This window comes from Euphorbia lathyris, chromosome 3 (genome assembly GCF_963576675.1).
Source record: "Euphorbia lathyris chromosome 3, ddEupLath1.1, whole genome shotgun sequence".
Classification (NCBI taxonomy): domain Eukaryota; kingdom Viridiplantae; phylum Streptophyta; class Magnoliopsida; order Malpighiales; family Euphorbiaceae; genus Euphorbia; species Euphorbia lathyris.
Genome location: NC_088912.1, coordinates 102,067,295 through 102,090,214, shown reverse-complemented (window position 1 = coordinate 102,090,214; position 22,920 = coordinate 102,067,295). Strand labels below are relative to the sequence as shown.

The following is a 22,920-nucleotide window of genomic DNA, read 5'->3' as shown; positions in this document are numbered from 1 at the left end:
AAGTTAGTTAAAAAGCGTTTTAAGTCAGTTATCGATTCAGTTGTAGGTTACCGATTATTTTGCTCAATCCTAATTCCTAGCCATCAGGGTGCACCGTCACCCTATCGTTTCCCGCTCTGAACTTATCATTATCCTTCATAAATTAGAAATGCTTTAGACTATATTATCCCTATAATTAACATAACAGGGGAAAAAAATTGTAATAATTCACAATTTCACATCTATTAATTGTATTGTATACCTCCAAATTTCTTTTTCATATGATACACCCAAATATTAAAAAAACCCCTAAATAAACAACATTACAACAAATCAAAATCTCCAAGAAAAAAAATAAAAAAAATTACAGAAACGTTTCTGCTGCTATACCTATGTTCTTCACACTTGAACAAAAAAAATGTATAACCCACCAAATTGGAACACTGAAAACACATAAAAAAAAAATAGAAATCAATGCTCCAAACTCTAAAAAAAAAAAAAGTGATAAACTTCTTTCATTCTGTAATTTGCAGCTTGTTAGAATGCGTGAGAACATTACCGGACGGGTGCACGGAAAGCCTGTTGCATTTTTTGTCACCGAAATTCACCTTGAAAAAGGCGATTCCAGGAGACCCTCCGTTTGCACGGAGGATCTCTGAGTGTTACTTCTTTTTTAACTCTGCAATTGCTAGGAGACCCACCAAATTCTCGTGGAAGAGTTGGTTTCAGAAGGCCTTTCGAGGTGCATAGAGATCTGTAACATCTCCGGTCATGGAAATCCAATCTGGAAGATGTGATCCTAAAAGATCCCTCGGTAGTGTTACTTCTTTCTTTACTCCACGGCTTCTTGAGGACCCACCAAAATCTCGTGGAAGAGTTGGTTTTAGGAGGCTTTTTGGGGTGCATGGAAGATCCATTACATCTCCGGTCGCTGAAATCCACGCTGAAAGATGTGAATCTAGAATACTCCTCTGTCTATACGAAGGATCTCCGAGTGTTACCTCTTTCTCGACTCCTCGGTTACTCAGGGACCCACCAAACTCCCTTGGAAGACTTGGTTTCACGAGACCACTGGAGGTGCACGGGAGGCCTATTACATCTCCGGTCACTGAAATCCACTGTGATTCCTCCGTTTGGGAAGAGAGTCTCCGAGTATTACCTCTTTCTTGACTCCGCGACTCCATACGAAATTCACTCTGAAAAAAGTGACTAAGCGAATGATCCCCAGGTGTTACCTCTTTCTTGACTCCGCGACTCCTTGGAGACCCACCAAACTCTCCTCGCATAGTTGGTTTCACGAGAACTTTCGGGGTGCACAAGACATCTCTACATCTCTCGTCGTCACCGAAATCCAAGGCATTCTCCGTCTCCGAAGAGGGTCTCTTCGCGTCCCGCGACTGCTTCGGGACCCACCAAACCCTCAAACTCTTATCAAGCCCACCACTATAAACCAAAAACCCATCTCCAACATTATTGGAACTAGCTGCTTGTAAACACTTCACAGGACCTTCATGTCCATTAATCACCCAAACTTTACTCAATTTACCAAAAACCCCTCTCCTCCATATCCCAATACTCTTATCAGCTGAACCACTACACAAAAACTCCCCAATCAAACACATACACAAAACTGCCATTTCATGAGCTTTAGTCTCAGAAACAAAATTACCATTATACCCTTCAAACCCAATTATATACCCATCTGATCCTCCTCCATATACCCATCTCCCATCTTCTGATACCACAACTGAATTAACTGAAACTTCCTCATGCCCTTCCAAAATACCCTTCAACAAATGTGAAATCTTCCCATTTTGCCCTTCTCTCCCTTTCCCCCAAATCTTGATCTTCCCATCTGCTGATGCAGAAAAGACTGAACCTTTACATGAAACCAACCCATTAATTGCATCATCATGAGCTTGAATTGACTCCAAACACTTCAAATCAGAAATTCTCCAAACTTTCAGAGTTTTATCCCAAGATCCAGAGTAAATTAACCCATTACAGACAGTTAAACAAGAAATACTATCATGATGTTCAATCCATAATTTCTTATGGTGTCTTCTTGTTTGGACATAATTGCCCTTTTTCATGAATTTCCCCAAATAATCCTTTGTTGTAGGAAGTGAATCAATGAGTTTAAACACATTTTCTGAGTTCCTCGTCACTTTCCATACCCGGATTTTACTGTCTTGATGTGCTGTAAAAACTTTGTTACCCACTGTAACTAATGCTTTCACTGACCCTTCTCCTTGTCCGAACTTTGTAAACATCTTCAAATCCGGCTGTTGCCAGACTATAATGTCTTTTCCCTGAGATGCACTGAGGATGAACTCTCCACATAGGGCTAAGCATGAAATTGACCCAATGTGGCCGGAGAGGACTGCCAGGGACCGGTATGAGGGTGACCCAGACAGTGATTTCGCCGGAAAATGATGGAAATTGACGTCTTTGAGGTCAATTTGGAGAGATTCGTCGCTGGATTCGTCGCTGCTGGTGGTGGTGGAGAAAGATAATAATGGGGTTGAAGGGGGGATGTTTGATTGAAGAGAGGAAATCATGGGGGATTGGAAAGTTTGAACCTTGAGTTGATTTGGGGAATTGGAAAGTTTGGATCTTGAATTGATTTGGGGATTTGGGTTTTTTTGAGGAGGATAAGGAGATGAGATTGGGTTTGGTGTGTATAAAAAAGGACATGGATTTCTTGAGAGAAAAGGGTTTATTTTTGTGAGAGAGAGCCAACGGCTACTTTGAATATTGGTGGTTTGATAATGAAAAAGTTGTTTATTTAATTAATAATATTAGGTGGGGTCATTATCTTTTGGGTTAATAGACTTTTTTTTGGTTCGCGAGTTGTTATATTAAACATCGGATCTTCCATATCATTCGGAGGACCCCCAATTCACATTTGGACACGTGTATCGTGATCCCATGTAATAATTAAAATAGTGGGCTTCTTATAATATGCATGAGTCCATGTTACACGTGTCAAAATATGTATGGAAGGTCCTCCTTTTGACATGGAGAAGCATGTGCTTCTAATAATTTGCCATATATCAAGTGATATGGAAAATCGGATACTTAATATAAAAACTTTAAATATATCTTTATATTTCTCAAATGACAAAAAAAAAAAATGTATCCGCATTACCTCTACCTCACATGTCAGTAGGGCTGTAATCGAGCCGAGCCAAGCTTTGGCCTGCTCAAGCTTGATTCGCTATAAAATTAACGAGCTCGAGCCCGAATCGAGCTTTGGCTTGCTCAAGCTCGGCTCAGCTCATTAAAAATAAACGAGCTCGAGCCGAGCTTCGAGCTTATTTCGAACCCAAAATCCTCTTTAAACTTAGTTGATTAAGAAAATTATCTAATCATGAATTTTTTGTAAGTAAATTATTAATTATATTTATGAAGTTTGCTCACAAATAGCTATTTAATTGTATACATAAACAAGCGGACAAGCAAATGTCGTGAATAAATAAACAAGATACTTACAAATAGTCTGTCTATTACTCATTTATTACGTTTGTGAACGAACTTATCTAATAGCGAATGAAACAATGTTAAGTTTAGATATTTGTGAGCTAACACAAAACTATATAGTTTTTCACAAAACTAAAATTTATTCATAAATATTCTAATCGAGCCTGCTCGCGAGCTTTGACATGTTCAAGCTCGGCTCGTTTACGAATCGAACCAATAAATCGTGTTCACGAGCGGCTCGTTTATAAATCGAACCGAGCTTTTATCGAGCCGACCACCGAACCGTTCATGAGAGGCTCGGCTCATTTACAGCCCTACATGTCATCACACCTATATCAAATAAACAGTTAAATATGTTTTTATAATTGTTAACAACGCCAGAAATATACTATTAATGATGTGATGATGACATGATTAATGAAATTATATCAATTAAACTTACTGTTTAAATAAGAGTATATTTATAATAATTATAAAAACATATTTAGATATTTGTTTGATATATGGATATACAGATAAATACAATGTTATCATAACCGGACCGGATATCAAACCGGATTGATGACTGTGTCATTGGTCACTTGGTCGGATCGGATGGTTCGGATTGATTGAACCGGATGACGTAATAAATAAATAAATAATATTTATATACATTAAATATATATAATCAATTTAAAATTATTTTTATACATTATATATATCCAAAATAAATTATAAACAATTTTGGTTTGTTATTTTTTGTTAATTTGAGTCTTAAATATATAACGAATAAATTAAATTCAGAATAAATTAAAATATATCAACGTATTCTATGTCATAAGATCTTTTTAAAAATATATTATAAACTCAAAACAGACAAATGATGAGTGAGAAATTGATGCTCAAAGTGAACCATTTGAAATGGTTTGGAAAAAGATAAAATGAAATTAAACATTTACATCCCACGTAGAAAAGAAATGAGAAACTTAACTAATTTATAAGTAAATGGGCTCTACAAGTTTTTAACCAATTACTAGGGAAAATGTTATCTCACGCGCAGGGAGATGCAATCGATTAATCATCGGGTTAGGGGCGTACTCCCACGACGTGGACGACTTCAATGCCGCACTAAAATTAGGTCCCATGACTTGACACCTTTTAAAATCTGAAATTGTCCGAGCCTGATAACATTGGATAAATATAATAGTATATGTATATTAACCTTATTTTTTTTTTCTATTTAGTGATTTTTGTCATTAATATAAGTATTGAGCTGTTAAGGCTTTTTTAAGGGTAAATTACTACCATGCTACTGAACTTTAATCATTTTTACAGTGTGAGTACTAAACCTCAAAACGTAATATAAAAGTCATTCAATTTCACACTTTCTAATATTATGACCACTAAACTTGAATTAAGACCTCAAAACCAGTGTTGAAAACCAAGGCCGCTTGGACCGCCTAGGCATTCGAAATCGAGAATCCAATCTGATTTTCTCAGGTTAGTCCCTTTAAACTTTTTTTTTTGTCTCTATGCGATTTTTAGCTGCTTGGTCTCCACATAGGCCTTCTGAATGTCGTTTACATGCGACGATGAACAAAAGCATTTATTATTATTATTATTATTGTTGTTGTTGTTGTTGTTTTTATTATTATTATTGTAATTCGCTTTTGAATATTGTCGTGTGGATATTCATGAGATATGTTTATATGTTCTCTGCTTGTTTTCATTATATGATTAAAGATACTGTTTTATAACTTTTGATGAATTATATTAGAGAGTTCACCAAAAATCATGAAAATTGATATCTCTGACTGAGCTCAAATTGGACAGATTCGTCCCTAGATTCATCATTACTGCTGTCAGAGTTAATAATAAAAGTCTTCAATCTTAACTATCATTTTAATCTTTTAGTTTAATTGATTCAATGACAGCTTCTCATCCTCATCATCATCATCGTAGTGAAAGTGGATAATAATGGAGTTGAAGGGAATGTTTGGTTGAAGAAAAGAATTAGGAAAATTGCAAAAAAAAAAAAAACATAATTAAGCTTGTGAACTTTACATGTTTTAAAGATTAGGCCACTGATCAATTATTTTTCCACATTGATTTTATTATGGATTCATCCCTTATTTAACGTTTCCGTCGAGTTTGGACGGCATGCATTGTTAGGGTGATTCGGCCTATTGACGTGTATAAATAAACATAAGAATTTATTGACTGGGATAGATAGAAAACAAAAAGTAAAAAGAAATTAGAGAAATCAATTTCCAGTAGATTCTTCAAATATTTTCTATTTTTGCAATTTCCAGCATTACAATCGCCAAATCGATATTCTCCCCTAACACCAAAATCCATTTTTAGGAGGTTATTCCAAATTCGATCTCCAGCTTGAACGAACCTATTAGAAATCGATTTCTGTAAATTCTTTTTATTCTTTACTTTTTCTGCCCTAGTCAAAAAAACGTTATTTTTTATTTGTTCACACAGAAGTGAAAATGTCCACGTCAACAATTTGAATCTCTCAAAGGTTTGTGCCGCTCAAACTCGATGAAAAAGTTAAATAAAGGCTGAATCCATAATAAAATCAATGATCGAAAGCTCGATATAGAAAAATAATCGATTATAGACTTAACTCTTAAAACATGTAAAGTTGAGATTTTTTGCCTAAGAAAAATTGAAAAGTTTGAATTTTTTTTATAAAGAAAAGTTTGAATCTTCAATTGATTTGATTTGGGTAATTGAGTTTGTGTTGTTTATTGGAGGAGATGAGATTGGGTTGGTGGATATAAAAGAGGACATGGATTTCTTGAGAGGAAAGGGTTTATTTTTAGGGTAAATTTCAAATAAAACTCTTGTGGTTTCATTAATTTTCAGATAAAGAACTGTGATTTACTTTTTGTCAAAACGATGATTGAGATTTCACACTTAGATTAATGCTATTAAAACCATCTTTAACGACCTGAAAATGAAAATTTTCTAGAATTAAAGTTTTTCAATGTCATATTTTTTATGGAACTACATTTTCGATTTTCGAAAATCATTTTTTTTGGAACTTTCTTTCTCTAAACATTAACTTTCTCTCTCTTTGCCAAACATCATCTAAATAATCTCAAAATAAAAAAAAATTAAAGAATTAAAGTTGCTTAGAATATTAGTAGTTCTTAAAATATGTTATTTTTGAAGTCGTCAATGTTGATTTTAATAGTATCAATCGAAAAAGTCATTATTTTGCTAAATTTAAAAACCTCAATCCTCATTTTGACAAAAAGTAAATCATAGTCCTTTATCTGAAAATTAGTGAAACCATAAGGGTTTTATTTAAAATTTACCCTTATTTTTATGAGAGAGAGATGCAACTAGCCAACGGCTACGTTGAATATTTGTGGTTTGATAACGAAAAAGTTGTTTATTTAATTAAATAATTAGGTGGGGTCATTATTCTTTTTTTTTTTTTGGGTAATGCTATTCGTCGCCCCTATTTTCCTTACCGTCGCCTCCTGTTCGACATTTTTGCCCTTTTCATTTTTCATTCAAAAAATGAAATTCTCTCAACCCGAAGAACAAAACGAAGAAAAATCATGCCTCCAAAACAATGAAAAATATTTGAACATCTAAGTTTTGTATTAACCAATAATCTGAAATTTAACGAATTTAACTTAAAACGAACTTTTTTTTTTTTGTTGAATTTACTCTAAACGGGTAGCCCATACGGTCCGGTCCATGGACCGACCGTATGAACTACCAAAATCGGGTAGCCTACCCGTTTTGCCTAGGTAAAATGTAGACCTGTTCATGGGCTGGGCCGGGCCTAACCGGGCTTTACATATAATTATCTTGTTCAAGCCCAACCTAGCCCACCTATATTTATATCGGGCTCGGGCCGGGCTGGGCTTAACTATAAAAAGTAATTCCCAAGCCCGGCCCAACCCGCCCATCTAATATGTTAATATTAAAAAAAAAAAAAAAATTCTAATGTAATTATTTTAGGACTTTAGAGTAATTTAATTTTAGATTCAACTACCAAATTTAGTAACAGGAGTAAATTTTTTTTTTTAAATACACCACATATATATATATATATATATATATATATATATATATATATAAAATTAAAAATATTACTACATAATATAAAATCGGGCCGGGCCGGGCTCACTTGGGATTTTGAGAGCAATCCCAAGCCCAACCCATTTTATATGCGGGCTTGAGCGGGCTTGGACCGGGCCGGGCCAAAGATCAAATATCAATGTCCAAGCCCAACCCATGAAGTGCGGGCCTGGGCAGGTTGGGCGGGCCAACGGGCTCATGAACAGGTCTAGTAAAACGGGGTAGGCTACCCGATTTTGCCTAGGCAAAACTGGTAGGCTACCCGTTTTACCTAGGAAAAACGGATTTTTTTTAATTATAATAAATATTAAAAATTAATTGGACCTCAATACGTATTTTTTATTTCCAACTTATCTATACGTTTTTTATCCAATCAATACATAATTTATCAATAATTGAATTTACGTTCTAAAAGGTAAATAAATATAATTTGCCAAATAAAAATTAATTGGACACTTCAATACCGTATTTTTTATTTCCAATCAATAATTTATCTATACGTTTTTTCTATCAAATCAATACATAATTTATCTATTTTTAATATTTATTATAATTAAAAAAAATCCGTTTTTCTAAAGGAAAACGGGTAGCCTACCAGTTTTGCCTAGGCAAAATCGGGTAGCCTACCCCGTTTTACCTAGGCAAAACGGGTAGGCTACCCGATTTTGCCTAGGCAAAACTGGTAGTTCATACGGTCGGTCCATGGATCGGACCGTATGGGCTACCCGTTTAGAGTAAATTCAACCAAAAAAAAAGTTCGTTTCAAGTTAAATTCGTTAAATTTCAGATTATTGGTTAATACGAAACTTAGATGTTCAAGTATTTTTCATTGTTTTGGAGGCATGATTTTTCTTCGTTTTGTTCTTCGGGGTTGAGAGAATTTCATTTTTTTGAATGAAAAATGAAAAGGGCAAAAATGTCAAACAGGAGGCGACGGTAAGGAAAATAGGGGCGACAAATAGCAATCCAGTTTTTATTTGGTGTTTTTTTTTTTTTTGAATTTAATATAAGTATTGAGCTGTTATGGCTTTTTAACATGTGTTGACCAATCATAGCATGACAGCTAGTGTCCATGGTGTCTTAGTACTCACGAGATATCGTATGGAAAAGGCCTAATACACAAATAACCCCCTAAACTTGTCCAAATATTACAACTGCCCCCTCCAACTTTCAATTGTAATGATTTACCCCTCAAACTTGTCCAATTGTAACAACTTACCCCTTAAACTTGTCCAATTGTAAAACACAACCCCAAATTGCTGACATGGACTGCAATTGAAGAATCACGTGAAATACAAAATATGCAACGCTCGTAGAGTATGATAATCAGATATTTGGCGTGATACGAATCTAGAAAAACTTTTTTACGGTTGCTTAAAATACGGGGTAAAAAAATTTCCAATTTGGGGTTATGTTTTACAATTGGACAAGTTTAAGGGGTAAGTTGTTACAATTGAAAGTTGAGGGGGCAGTTGCAACATTTGGACAAGTTCAGGGGTTATTTGTGTATTAGGCCTATGGAAAATATGTTCTCCCATTTCTTTGGGTATATTACACCCATCCCCACTGAACTTTACCCATTTAATATTACGGTAACTGAATTTCAATTCTTAATAGTATGGCTACTGAATTTTACGTTTTTTAACACCGGTGGTCACTCAACGTCTCAAAACGACCATTGACAGTCTCAAAATAAAAATTCGAAGAGTTAATGATATTCTAAGGAACTTTAATTCTTGAAAATTTTCGTTTTGAGGTCATTTATGTGTTTTTTAGTTAGGAGAGAGAGAGAATTTGTAGAGAGAGAAAGCTCCAAAGAAAGTGATTTTGGAAAATAAAAAATGTGGTTTCATGGGAAATGTGGTTCTGAACAACTTTAATTCTTAAATATTTTCATTTTGAGGTCGTTAATGGTCATATTGAAGAATTAGTTAAAGTTCAGTGGCTACCGGTGTTAAAAAGTATAAAATTCAGTGGTCATATAGTTAAGAATTGAAGTTTAGTGGCCATAATGTTAAAATGAGTAAAATTTAGTGGCCATGGATGTAATTTACCCCATTTTTGTGTCAATTTATTACTACGATGAGGTGCCAATAGAGTGGGAGAAAATTGAAAATCGTGGATTTGATTTCACAAAATCGAAAAAAAACCAAAAATTTCGGGAAAATTTTACCTCTAAACACTAAATTTAGACGGGTAGATGTCACTATTTTCGAACCGTAGGGATTCCCGCTTCACCCCGAAAAACCGCTCATACAAATAACAAAAAAAATAATATATATGCTTTAATTGAAATTATTTTTAATTAAAAATAAAAGTTTAATTAATATTTAGATTTGCTTTAAAAAATAGGACAAAGTACGAAAAAAAATGCTCGTGGTTTGCCTTGTTTGCGAATAGAGGTCCGTGGTTTAAAAGTTTACAAATAAATGTATGCGGTATGTTTTCTTTTAAAAAAAAAGTATTTAAAATTAAACTTTTAAGTAATAGATGATAATAAGAGCGTTTTTTTAAATTTTTTTCAGTTACATTTATATATATTGACAAAATACAGATATCAATATCAAATTGCAACTGTAAAATGAACTTAAGTATCAATTAGTTAATAAACTGTCAGATTAGTAAAAAACGTAAAATTCTAACATATTATTGATTTTTTCGATTTAGAAAGTTGTTTTTTTCGGGAGTTGTGTTATGCTGATATGTAAGAATAATTGTTTTAAGATAAAAATGTCTTTCATTGTAATTAGAACTTAATTATGTAATTGTAATACTTTGTTTTGTAAATAAAAGGCTTAATAGATATCCAGCCCCTTAAACTTGTAACTTTTTTTCACCTGGCCCCCTCAACTTAGGGGACAACCTCTCAACCCCCTTAACTCTCCAAAAACATCAGATACAACCCCTTAAAGTTGCAACTTTTTTTCACCTGACCCCCTCAACTTAGGGGACAATCTCTCAACCCCTTCAACTCTCTAAAAACATCACATATAGCCCCTTAACGCCTACGTGTCCCTAACATGGAATAAGTTGGGATTGCACTCATTAGAAAGCGCGTGAAGGTTGGCTTTAGAAACTTAAACGGTAAAAAAATCCCCTTTCTTCTTAAATCTCTGACGTTTTTCTCCTCAGAAATCCTTCATCTTTTCCGATTCATTCGATTCACCACTTTTCTGTCTCCAATCGGTCTCCGATTCAAGTCTACAGTAAGTATTCATCTCCTTCATCTCTTTTATTCCTCCTCTACCTTCTTCTTTTTATTCTTCTTCTCCTTCTTCTTCTTCTTCTAGTTTGCCTCTTTCTTCTTCTGAGATAATTCTTTTTTTTTTTTTGTCAATTAGGTTAGGGCTTGTATTGTTCTTGAAACCGATTTCATGGTGGGTACTCATGAATCATGTTTTTGTGGTGAATATGTTGTACTTAAGGTTTCGTGGGAACCTGCAAATCAAGGAAGAAGACTCTACGGATGCCCAAATTATGGGGTAATTTACTGGATTTACATGGAAAAATTTAAGAAAAAAATGATATGTGGCATTGGTGTGGTCAATAGTCTAGCGCGTTTTCTACACGAGTCAATATTTTGACCGGATATAGGGGTGTAAGGGGCTGTAAGTGATGTTTTTGGAGAGTTAAGGGGGTTGAGAGGTTGTCCCTTGAGTTGAGGGGGCCAGGTGAAAAAAAGTTACAAGTTTAAGAGGTTGTATATGATGTTTTTGGAGAGTTAAGGGGGTTGAGAGGTTGTCCCCTAAGTTGAGGGGGTCAGGTGAAAAAAAGTTACAAGTTTAGAGGGCTGGATACCTATTAAGCCTAAATAAAATATACCACAGACCTTTATTTGTAAACTTTTAAACCACATGTCTCTGTTTGCAAAATGGGCAAACCACAAGCATTTGTTTCGTACTTTCCCCTAAAAAATATATACAGTAGAATACATAATATATTTATTTAGGCTTTCGGTTTAAATAAAAAAACTAATAACATAAAACTAAAATCCAATATACGATTCATTAACCCTAAAAACAATTAACTTTACCTTATCGTCTTTGCAGTTCTGGTTTATATCAATGTAACTCGTTTCATTAACCAGTGTAACTCTATTCTATCGTCTTTGCAGTTCTTTGTGAAACTTGTACCTAGCAAATCCATTCTTTCATCTAAGAGGACTTAGTCTAGTTTTATTGATCAGATCCAATGCATCCGATTTACGATTAAAAAAAATTAAGATGAGAAAATTGTTGTCATGCTATTGGGTTAATATCAAAGGACACCGAGCAAATAAAATTTATAAGGATGCCTAAAATATTAGCCTAAATAATATAGATGGAGTGTTGAAGCAGTTCCCTCCTTGAATATGATATCCGATAAGATCGATAGATCCCTGATCCTTTAGGTCTCGGCTTAGCCTCTACTTAATATAGTTACAATTAGGAAAAAAACCTCACTAATTTTATACAAGAACGGATCTGGGCAAGGTCGAACACCCATTGATGACTAAAACAATTCATTAGACCTTTATATGGAGTTTTAATTTTTTTTAGAGTAAAGAAACTCAAATAATTTCAGTAGAACACTCGTAGGCATTGAAGTACCCTCTATCTGTAAATCGTGCGTCAGTCACTGATATTAAACACTTATAATATAAGAGGTATTGTGTGTAATTTTGTCACCCTTACTTTTAATTGAAAGAAAATCGGATGTCCATATTTCTTGTCCCTCTCTCAATTTCTGGCACGTGGCATAATTATCATACTTTAATCCTATTAATATTTACTAACTTTAATTAACTTTGGCTAAAGTAAGATAATTATGTGTCAGAAATTGAGTGAGAAATACGTAAGAGGACATGAAAAGGAAACATAAAATTTTATGGGCTTAATACATTTGTTGCTCTCCATGCTTAGCTCAAAACTTGAACTGTCCTTTTAAACTTTTAAAATCTTCAAATAACCTCTTATTCTTGTCCAATTACATTCAATAACCTCCTATTCTTCTCTAATAAATTTGTAATAACCCCTTATTTTTATCCAATTGCATTCAATAACGCCCTATTCATGTCCAATCACATTTAATAACTCCAAAACTTCAATTACTTTGTGAACTTTCAAAAGTGTCTAATCATTTGTGTATTTGACATTTCCTTTTTGATATGTGACGAGCATTTTAACACGTGGAGGAACGTGTCTCTCATCTTCGCATCCAATAAATTTTATTGAGAAATAAGGGGTTATTGAATGTAACTGGACAAGAATATGGAACATTTTTTGTCCAATTATATTCAATAACCTCTTATTCTTGTCCGATAAATTTTGTAACTTATTATTCTTGTCTAATTGCATTCAATAATCTTATATTAATGTCCAATCGCATTCAATAACTCCAAAACTTCAATTACCCCGTTAATTTTCAAAAGTTCATAATCATCTGTTATTTAAATTTTCTTTTTGATATGTGGCGAGCACTTTAATACGTGGAGGAACGTGTCTCTCATCGTTCGCATCCAATACAAATTTTATTGAGAAATAAATAATTATTGAATATAATTGGACAAAAATATGCATCATTTATTTTGAAAGTTTAGGAGTACTAATAGAAATTTGGGTAAATAATTTATTAGTCCCATCTTTTTTACCTAACACACTGTTTAATCCCCTATTTTAAAAAACACATTATAATATCCTTATCTTTTGTCAATATTAACCATTTGGTCATTCTGTCTATTTTTTTTTACATTTTTAACCGTTATATTTGACATAAACAGATAGACAAAAAATAATATAGTAACATGACCATTTTGTATCTACTGTATCCTGAAAGCTATGATATATTCAGTTAAAAATCTACAAAAAAAAGTAGACAGAATGATCTAATGGTTAATATTGATTAAAGATAAGGATCTTATAATGTGTTTTTCAAAATAGAAGGACTAAATAGTGTATTAAATAAAAACATGAGGACTAATAAATTATTTACCTAGAAATTTTTGAACAAGTACATGTTACAAGATGTATTAGGCCAATTTTCTTACTTTAAACTATATATTGTTATTGATTGAATAGGAAGTCCAAATAAGGAAGCAAGGATGGTTATTTTTAAATTTAAGACTATAGTCAAATGTAATACAAGCAAACTTTATGGTAAAGGACCACATGTACAAACTTGTATATAAAACTAAGGTAGAATGTACTAGAAACATTAGAAATCCAGACAAGACATTCTTCCTTAAAATACTTTGGTATACCAAACATTTGTCCCCATTATCAATTAATTTGCTCTTAAAGTTTGTCAACATGGGATTATTTTTTAAGCTCATTAAGAGGATGTTTGTTTCAGCTTTTCGGATGAGGGTTTAGTGTTTCACTCCAAACCGCAGGAAATATAGCGTTTGGTTGAGTTTATATAACTGCAACGTTTAGCATTTTCTCTGGAAACTGCAGCGTTTTGGAGCATTTCACGAAAAGCTCATATTTGGAGCTTTTCATAAACAGCTGTTTGCAGTTAGTTTTTTTTTTTTTTAAATTGCGCACAATGCGCTTACATTAAAGAAGAAAGAAAAAGTCTCACCAGACCCGGATGTGATTCAAACCCATTTGTTATTGACAGAACTATCCTTCTTATTTCCACAAAATATGTTTATTCTTTAACATTATTTATATTTCTACAATATAATTACCGGAAAACAAGATTTTATCTGCGTTCAATAAATTTTTTATTTTTTGTATAGATTATTTTTATTAATTTGCGTAACACATTTTTTATTTTATAATAGGATAAGGTGCAAAAATACCCCAATATTGTCTTTTGTACAAGTTGGAAAAAAAATTCCGATATTTAATCGAATTTATAAATATTAATTTTCAATTTTATTCTTAAATCACAAAAAAAAATATGAAATATCTTTTTTTAGAACTACTGGTATGTGCAATTGGTGTATAATAAGAAATAAAATATCTATGTTTTCTAATAATATTTGAAATCGACCCAAGTTACTAATGTTAGAGGTAAAATTCTCTTAACTGCCAGCGTTATGGGTAAAATTGCAACATTTTAGACATTTAGAGTCAAATTATTTCTAGTTGTAAACGTTATGTGCATTTTTTCACATTTTTCCTTTTATAATTTCATCCTTGATTAATTTAAAACATGTCCATTTTAGACATTTTAAATCCGAACAGCAACAGTTTAATATAATTTTACCAAACATTAGTAATTAAACAGCTAATAATAAACAGCTAACAACTTACTGCAACTGCAAACAGCTAACAGCAACCGCAACAACTATTAGCTAACAACTGAACCAAACAGACTCAAACTATGTTATAATTGAATATTAATTAATCATGATTAATTTAATTCTGTAATGGACTTCCTCTGATCATACCGTATACATTAAGAGGATGTTTGTTTTTATTCCAAAAAAAAGGATGTTTGTTTTATTTTTCTTTTTAATAGCTTTTAGCATTTCACTTCAAACTGCACGAAAGATAGTTATTTAATAAAGAGAGAAAGTGGTTGTTTAGATTGAGAAATATCATAAAATTTGTAATTTGGTTCCACGGAAAATATGGTTTTAAACAACTTTAATTTTTGGAGTTTTTCATTTTGAGATCATTATTAGTCATTTTGGTAAAATGAATCATTATGTAAGTAAAGTGTAAAGTTAATGGACTATAAGATTCGGTTTTGAAATTCAGGGGCTATATGAAAATAAGTGTAAAATTCAGGGGCCATGAATGTGATTTACCCCTTAAAACCACCAACAGTGATAATTGACACCTCCTAATCAACATTATTAATAACTAGTTTTTGACCCGTGCGATGCACGGATTCATCTTAACATATAAATATTAACAAAAATATAATCTAATAATTACAATTAATGATATAAAGGTGCTATATAAATTAAATATTATTATTTTATTTTCACATTTACCTTAAATAATCTTTTTATAGATAAATATAATAATATAATTAAAATTAATATATTATATATTATAATATGTTTTTTATCAGTAAAAAAGGAGGAAGTGACACCTCAACTCCATCGTTACTATTTTATATTATATATAGATTATATTATGTTTTTTATCAGTAAAAAAGGAGGAAGTGACACCTCAGCTCCATCGTTACTATTTTATATTATATATAGATATTTTCAGGTCCGATCCTGAGATTCTAGAGGCCTAGGGGCAAAGTACCGAATGAGGTCCTAATAAATAAGTGTAAGTAAAAAATAATGTAAAAAAACATCAATAATGTAAAACAAAAATTACTTAAAAATAACATATTTTTATTACGCGCATCAATGGATCTAATAAAAGCATCAAATTTCAACTAAATAAGTTATTTTATTTCGAATTAAATATCAGTTGCTCATACAAAATATTATCTACGAGCATTCTAGATCAAAATCACTAAAAATAGTGTTGCATCAATATTCTCTCAACATTTTATCTTTCTTATAATGTTGATGATCTTAAATAAATTTTCAATAATTTTAACTCCGAAAATATTCTTTCAGCAGATACAACAGTTATTGATATAGTTAAGAGGATTCGAAACACAATTGAAATATTTGGATAATAATATGCTGCTTTGGTAAATTTGTATGTTGTGACTGTTTAGGCCTATGAATTATATTTATTGTCATTGAGATTTTAATTTATGTATTTTTTCATTAAAAAAAATTATTTTTGGACCATTTCCTCCCTTATGCTTAAATGTGCACTGCTAATTGCTTAGATCTAATAGTATTTCTACAACAGTTACATCTTTTAAAATTTAATTTTAACAATTTTTTATTTTTTTAGAAAAAATATTATTTTTGGGGCCCTTCCATCCCTTGGGCCCTGGGCATGCGCCCCTCCTGCCCATGCCCAGGGACGGCCCTGGATGTTTTTTATCAGTAAAAAAGGAGGAAGTGACATCTCAACTCCATTGTTACTATTTTATATTATACATAGATTATATTATGTTTTTTATCAGTAAAAAAGGAGGAAGTGACACCTCGGTTCCATCGTTACTATTTTATATTATATATAGATATGCAGAGAATTAGAGAGATTTTAGGGATTAATTTAAATTATGTAGAACTTTTAGATATAGATATGCAGAGAATTAGAGAGATTTTAGAGATTAATTTAAATTCTATAGAACTCTTAGATATAGTACGAATAAAATAATCTTTTTATAAATAAATATAATAATATAACTAAAGTTAATATATTATATTTTTTATTATATTTTTTATCAGTAAAAAAATGAGGAAGTGACACCTCAGCTCCATCGTTACTGTTTTATATTATATATAAATATGCAGAGAATTAGAAAGATTTTAGGGATTAATTTAAATTATGTAGAACTTTTAGATATAGATATGCAGAGAATTAGAGAGATTTTAGGGATTAATTTAAATTATGTAGAACTCTTAGATATAGTACGGATAAAATAATCTTTTTATAAATAAATATAATAATATAACTAAAGTTAATATATTATATTTTATATTATATTTTTTATCAGTAAAAAAGGTGGAAGTGACACCTCAACTCCATCGTTACTGTTTTATATGATATATAGATAGATATGCAGAGAATTAGAGAGATTTTAGGGATTAATTTAAATTATGTAGAACTTTTAGATATAGATATGCAGAGAATTAAAGATATTTTATGGACTAATTTAAATTCTGTAGAACTCTTAAATATAGTACGGATAAGCCAATGAGGGTTGGTCCGGGTGGTAAGGCGTTGAACCTCTGCTTGACAGGTTTGAGGTTCGATTCCCCACTCCGCTAAAATTTAGCCCTCATTGGTAGGTGATCTGTAAATTCCACTGTAAACCCTCATCGAGGTCTGTGGTTTGCCCTGACCTTGGGAGTGGGTAGACCAACCCTTACCTAAACTTTTTCCTACCAAAAAAAAAATATAGTTCGGATAAAATAATATTTTTATAAATAAATATAATAATATAACTAAAGTTAATATATTCTATTTTTTATCAGTAAAAAAGGAGGAAGTGACACCTCAGCTCCATCGTTACTGTTTTATATTATATATATAGATTTAATAGTATATTATATTATATATAGATTTAATAGTATATTATATTATTACAAGTTAATTAATTAATTAATTAATTCGTGTTTGTTTAATTATTGTCACAAAAGTGGTCGGCGTTAGCCTACTGTTCTGAAAATGTTTAATTAATTAAAAATTTCCATATGCCTAATTATTCATTTTTTATATATATTTTCACTGCATCCTACTTAAAGTTATCATATAGTTTTATACCTAAAAATGTCAAAAAGAAGTGACAAAGAAACAAGCAAAAGCAAAAGATTAATTATTTTATTAAATAAATTAAATGCCAAAACATTAATTACTCAAAAGTATTAGTAGTATATAATTATACTATATGATATACTTTTTTGACAGAGAGTAGGCCTAATTTTAATTAATTAAATCAACATATTAAGGGCCTGTTTGTTTTACATACTGTTTGCTTTTGCTGTTACGGTTTGCTGTTGGAAAAAGCTGCTTTTCCAAAAAACAGAGATTCTCTGCTTTTGTAAAAGGCTGCTTTTCGGGTATAAAAGGCAAACAGGAGATCACTAACCAAACACATAATTCTGTTTTTCAGATGTAAAAGGCAAACAAGAGGTCACTAATAAAACACCTAAAACTCTCACCTTTGAAGTGAAAAGGCAAAAATGAGCATGAAAAGGAGCAACCAAACACCCCCTAAATTTTTATATATATTCTTCTAAAAGCCTAAAATTATTTTATGTTTGGAAGAGTTTTAGGTAGTCTCTTCTAGATCCATGTTATATTAATCCATTCAATTATAAGCATATAAAAGATTAAATGGTGTTTGGTTCGTGCAGGGTAACAGAATAGAATCGAGAAAGAGAAATAAGAAGAAATGAATGGAATGACCATGAATTCCATTAGTATATATCTGATTTCTTTTGTTATTGTTTGGTTCAAATGAGGTAATAAATTAGAGTTGTGCATTGTAGATATAAAAAAATAACATCAATTATTTTAACTATTAAAATCAAAAGACGGTGAAATAGAAAAAATTGAAATAAAATTAATTAAAAAATGTATAAAAAATAATCATTTTAAAATAATTAAAAATAAATTGTAATAAAACTTAATAATATGATAAAAGAAAAATATTGAGTATTGCTATTTACCGCCCTCAAATTACTTATCACCGCTCCCTTTGGAAAATTTTGCCCTTGGCATAAAAAAAATATCGAAATTGAGGAAATTTTTTTTTGAGAGAAAATTCAAAATTTAGCCTAAACGGATGCGACATACCGTTCGACCTATGGCGGGATTAGCAATTTGGGAGCGGTATTTAACAGTTGACAAAAAATTTGGTCAAAATTATTTTTAAGGCAAAAAATAAAAATAAATAAGTACAGAGATTAAAAGTGAAGTTAGTCTAGAGATTAAAAAATATAAATGAATAATTATAAACATCAAAAAGTAAAATTTGATCAAAAATTATTTTTTGAGGAAAAAAATTCAAACTATATAAGTATAATGATAAAAAATGAAATTAATGTATAGATAAAAAAAAGTAAAATAAATAAATATATGAACCAAAACAAAAAAAATAAAAAATAAAATAGAGAATAAAGTAAAATTTTACGAACAGTGTAGAGGTTTAAGGTAGTAAGGGTGTGGAAATGGAATGGGTAAAATGTAATTGGTCACTGAATTTCATGGTTGTCAAAATGATTACTCAATTTCAATTTGTCTCAATTAAGTCACTCCGACTATTTTAATGGTTAAAAGGCATCTAAATGATGTCATGGCTGACAAGCCAGTATAAATCAACTCAGATCTCTAACCGAAACGACACGTGGCAGCCCCGTGTCAGTTATTTTTATGAAAAATAAATAAAATTTATGTTTTTTTTTTCATAAAAATAACTGATACTTGACAACCAGGTAGTGTATATGTGGATGTCATGTGTCGTTTCGATCAGAGATCTGAGTTGTCTCATGTTGACATGTCACCAATGTCATCATTCCGATGCCTTTTAATTACTGAAATTGCTAAAGTTACCTAATTGAGACAAAACTCAAAACGGAGTGGTGTTATTCAGACAAATTAAACTCGACTGACCATTTTGAAAAACCAATGTAAGTTCAGTGACCAACGGTGTATTTAATCCGAAAGGGGATAGAAAACTTTGGAGGGTTAGATAAGGAGATGGAAGAGTTGGAAATAAACTTAAAACAAACAAAAAAAAAAATGAATGATTAAATTACTAAAATAAACACCAACAATTTGGTTGGTCCCTAAACTTCATATTATTTCGATAGATTCATCAACTTACTTAAAACTTCGTCAATTAATCTCTAGATTTGTTTAAAAAACTTGATTAACCGTCTAAACTTTTATGTTGTCCCGATAACCTCATTAACTTACTTAAAGCATAGTCGATTGATCATTTAGTCCATTAAACATAGATCAGAGCCTTTCAAGTGTGGCTCACGCACTGTTGACTAGTCAAAAGGATTGACAACACGCGCCACGTTAGATTAATGAATTTATCACATATGAATATGAAAGCAAATGAGTGGTGAAAAGATCATTAATCATTTGGTGGAAGAACTGAAACAATCTCTAAATCAATCTGTGAAAATCTTAAGCAATTGAGAGAATCTTTAACGAAGAGCTTTAATGTCTCACTAAATCAATTGATGAAAATTCCAAGCAATCACTTTCAAGTTTGGAGTAGACAATATTGAGCCGATTTAAGCACAAGAAAATTAAAGAACATTTGAAACTTTATCATTAAAACTCTCTGAATCTTCTTAGTCTTGAGTATAGAAAAAATAAATGTTCAACTAGCAGAAGAGACGATTTTAAGAGAATAACCCAACACAACAATGTACAAAAAAGAGATAAATTAGAAAAGAAAAGAAGATAATAAAAGCAAACTAACATAAAAAACGATTTCAAAAGAATAAACCTAAAAGACATGAGAAGAAACAACTTTAGAAGATAAGAGAATAAGCGATTTTAGAAGAGAATATAAGAAACTCGGAAGAATAGAAAAGAAGAAAAGCAAGAAATTGTTACCGTTGTTATTTAGGGATTTAGAAGTTTCATGAGAAATATTAGAGACTTCATAAGTCAAGCCGTTTATATTTAGGGATTCAAGTAGAAAATGGTATTCCTCCTATAATGTAGACGAAAGAAACATGCATGTTTGCTATGTGTTACAGGCTCGATGCCACATCAGTCTAAGAGATAAATTGACTACGTTTTCAAGCAACTTGAAAATTTAGAGGACGGATATATTGCGACTATACAATACTCCATCTATTCCATAACAGATCTTTCTAGAGATTTTTGTTTATTCCATAATACATGACGTTTTAATTCAATCAATGCACATTAATTGTTTTTTTTTATCAAATATACCCCTATTTAGATTGTCGTTTTAAAATTAATTAGTGGATACAATTAATATAAAATTAACAAAATCTCTTAATTAAAATTAATTATATTCTTGTGGTTTAACCTTAAAAGACATCTATTGTGGAACAGATAGAGTAATATATATTTATCAAACTTTATGTCTGTGTGTTTCCATTTTTCGAAACTACTTTTTACCTTTTAATTATAAACATGAGATAAAAAAATGTTTTGTAATATCTATTACCTATTAATAACATCAAACAACAAATAGTTAACAACAAATAGATAAACCAAACGTCACCAGCTTTAAAATAAATATATATGGGGTTAAATGCACCGTAGGTCATTGAACTTACATTGTTATTTCAAAATGGTCACTTAACTTCAATTTCTCTCAATAAAATCATTAAACTTTAAGTTTTATCTCAATCTCAAATAGTCCACTTTGACGATTTTAATGATTAAAAGTGATCGGAATGATGACATAGATGACACAATAACATAAATCAATCCATATCTCTGAACTGAAACAACACATAAAATCTATATATGCGCCATCTACTAACCACATGCCATTAATTTTATGAAAAAAAAATTAAATTTTTTCATAAAAATAACCAACAAGTAGCTGCCCCGAGTCATTTTAATCAAGTATCTCAGTTAACTCATATTGTCATGTCAATCATAGCATCATTCTGATGCCTTTTAATTACTAAAATTGCCGGAGTAACCTAATTGGGACCAGGGACGAATCCAGAATTTATTGATAGTGGGGCAAACTGTATGCGGTGAAAAAAAATCCAAAAATTCAATAACAACTCCATAATTACTACATTAGAGAATAAAATAAGTTAGAACTTGAAAAATATATACATATAATTTAGTTAAGCATATAATTTATGAATTTCTTTTTCTTAATGTAATTATTCCTTAAACATATAATTTTGGCTTAATACATCATTTGTCCCCCTAAACTTGTCCAAAAAGGTTGATTGGTCCCCTGAACTTTCAAAGTGTTCTGATAGCCCCCTGAACTTGCATAAAACGTTCAGTTAGCCATCTGAACTTGCGTAAAATGTAATCAATTGATCACTCGGTCGTAAAAAATAAGTTAAATGCGGAAGATGTATTCCACGAGTCTTAAAAAAAAGTAAAACGATAAAAATCGGAGTATACGATTCTAATACTAGAGAAGACAAGTTGTATAGTTGAGCAAACAATAACTTCATTTTTAATCTATTTTTTTAATTATGTAATAACTTTCTAAGATGCGTGGAATATATCTTCCGCATTTAACTTATTTTTTTACAACTGAGTGATCAATTGATTACATTTTACACAAGTTCAGGGGGCTAACTGAACATTTTATGCAAGTTCAGGGGCTATCGAAACACTTTAAAAGTTCAGGGGGCCAATCAAGCTTTTTGGACAAGTTCAGGGGGCAAATGATGTATTAAGCCTATAATTTTTTAAGCATAGAATTTCTAATAATTCCTTGAATATATAATTTTTGTTCCTTAATAATGTAATGAATTCTTATTTGTATTATGTTGATATATTGGATTACATAATTTGAACTATTTAAATGATAAATTACTAAATAGCTAAATTATAATTAAATACACCACTTTACAAATACATAAATCATCAAATAAAGAAGTACACAAAATATAAGCAATTAAGTGATAGCAAAATAAAAAATAAAAAATCCAAATTAGCAAACTACACTGCAACACCAATCAAGAACTAAAGAACCCAAATTACTCAAATTAGATTCATTACAAATAAGAATTTATGTAATAAAATGATAGCAAAATAAAATAAAAACCAATTTAGCAAACAATATAGTACATCAATAAGATTAAAGAACAAATTAATGAATTGACAGCAATTAAGGATTAAAGAACAGAAATCAAAAATCAAA

General features: G+C 31.2%; 1 protein-coding gene across 1 annotated transcript; it reads right to left on the bottom strand.

Annotated features, from left to right (window-relative positions):
• Positions 1-203: 203 nt before the first annotated feature.
• LOC136221673 (protein JINGUBANG-like) lies at positions 204-2,740 on the bottom strand. The gene is made up of 2 exons (XM_066009089.1): positions 539-2,740; positions 204-422 (listed from the first exon to the last, which is right to left on the bottom strand). Exon 1 carries the CDS (start codon positions 2,538-2,540, stop codon positions 705-707), a length of 1,836 nt encoding a protein of 611 aa, XP_065865161.1. The 5' UTR covers positions 2,541-2,740; the 3' UTR covers positions 204-422; positions 539-704.
• Between the last annotated feature and the right edge of the window lie 20,180 nt (positions 2,741-22,920).

Excerpts from the sequence above, each read along its gene's own strand:
- LOC136221673 (XM_066009089.1), bottom strand. The coding sequence starts at position 2,540 with ATGATTTCCTCTCTTCAATCAAACATCCCCCCTTCAACCCCATTATTA.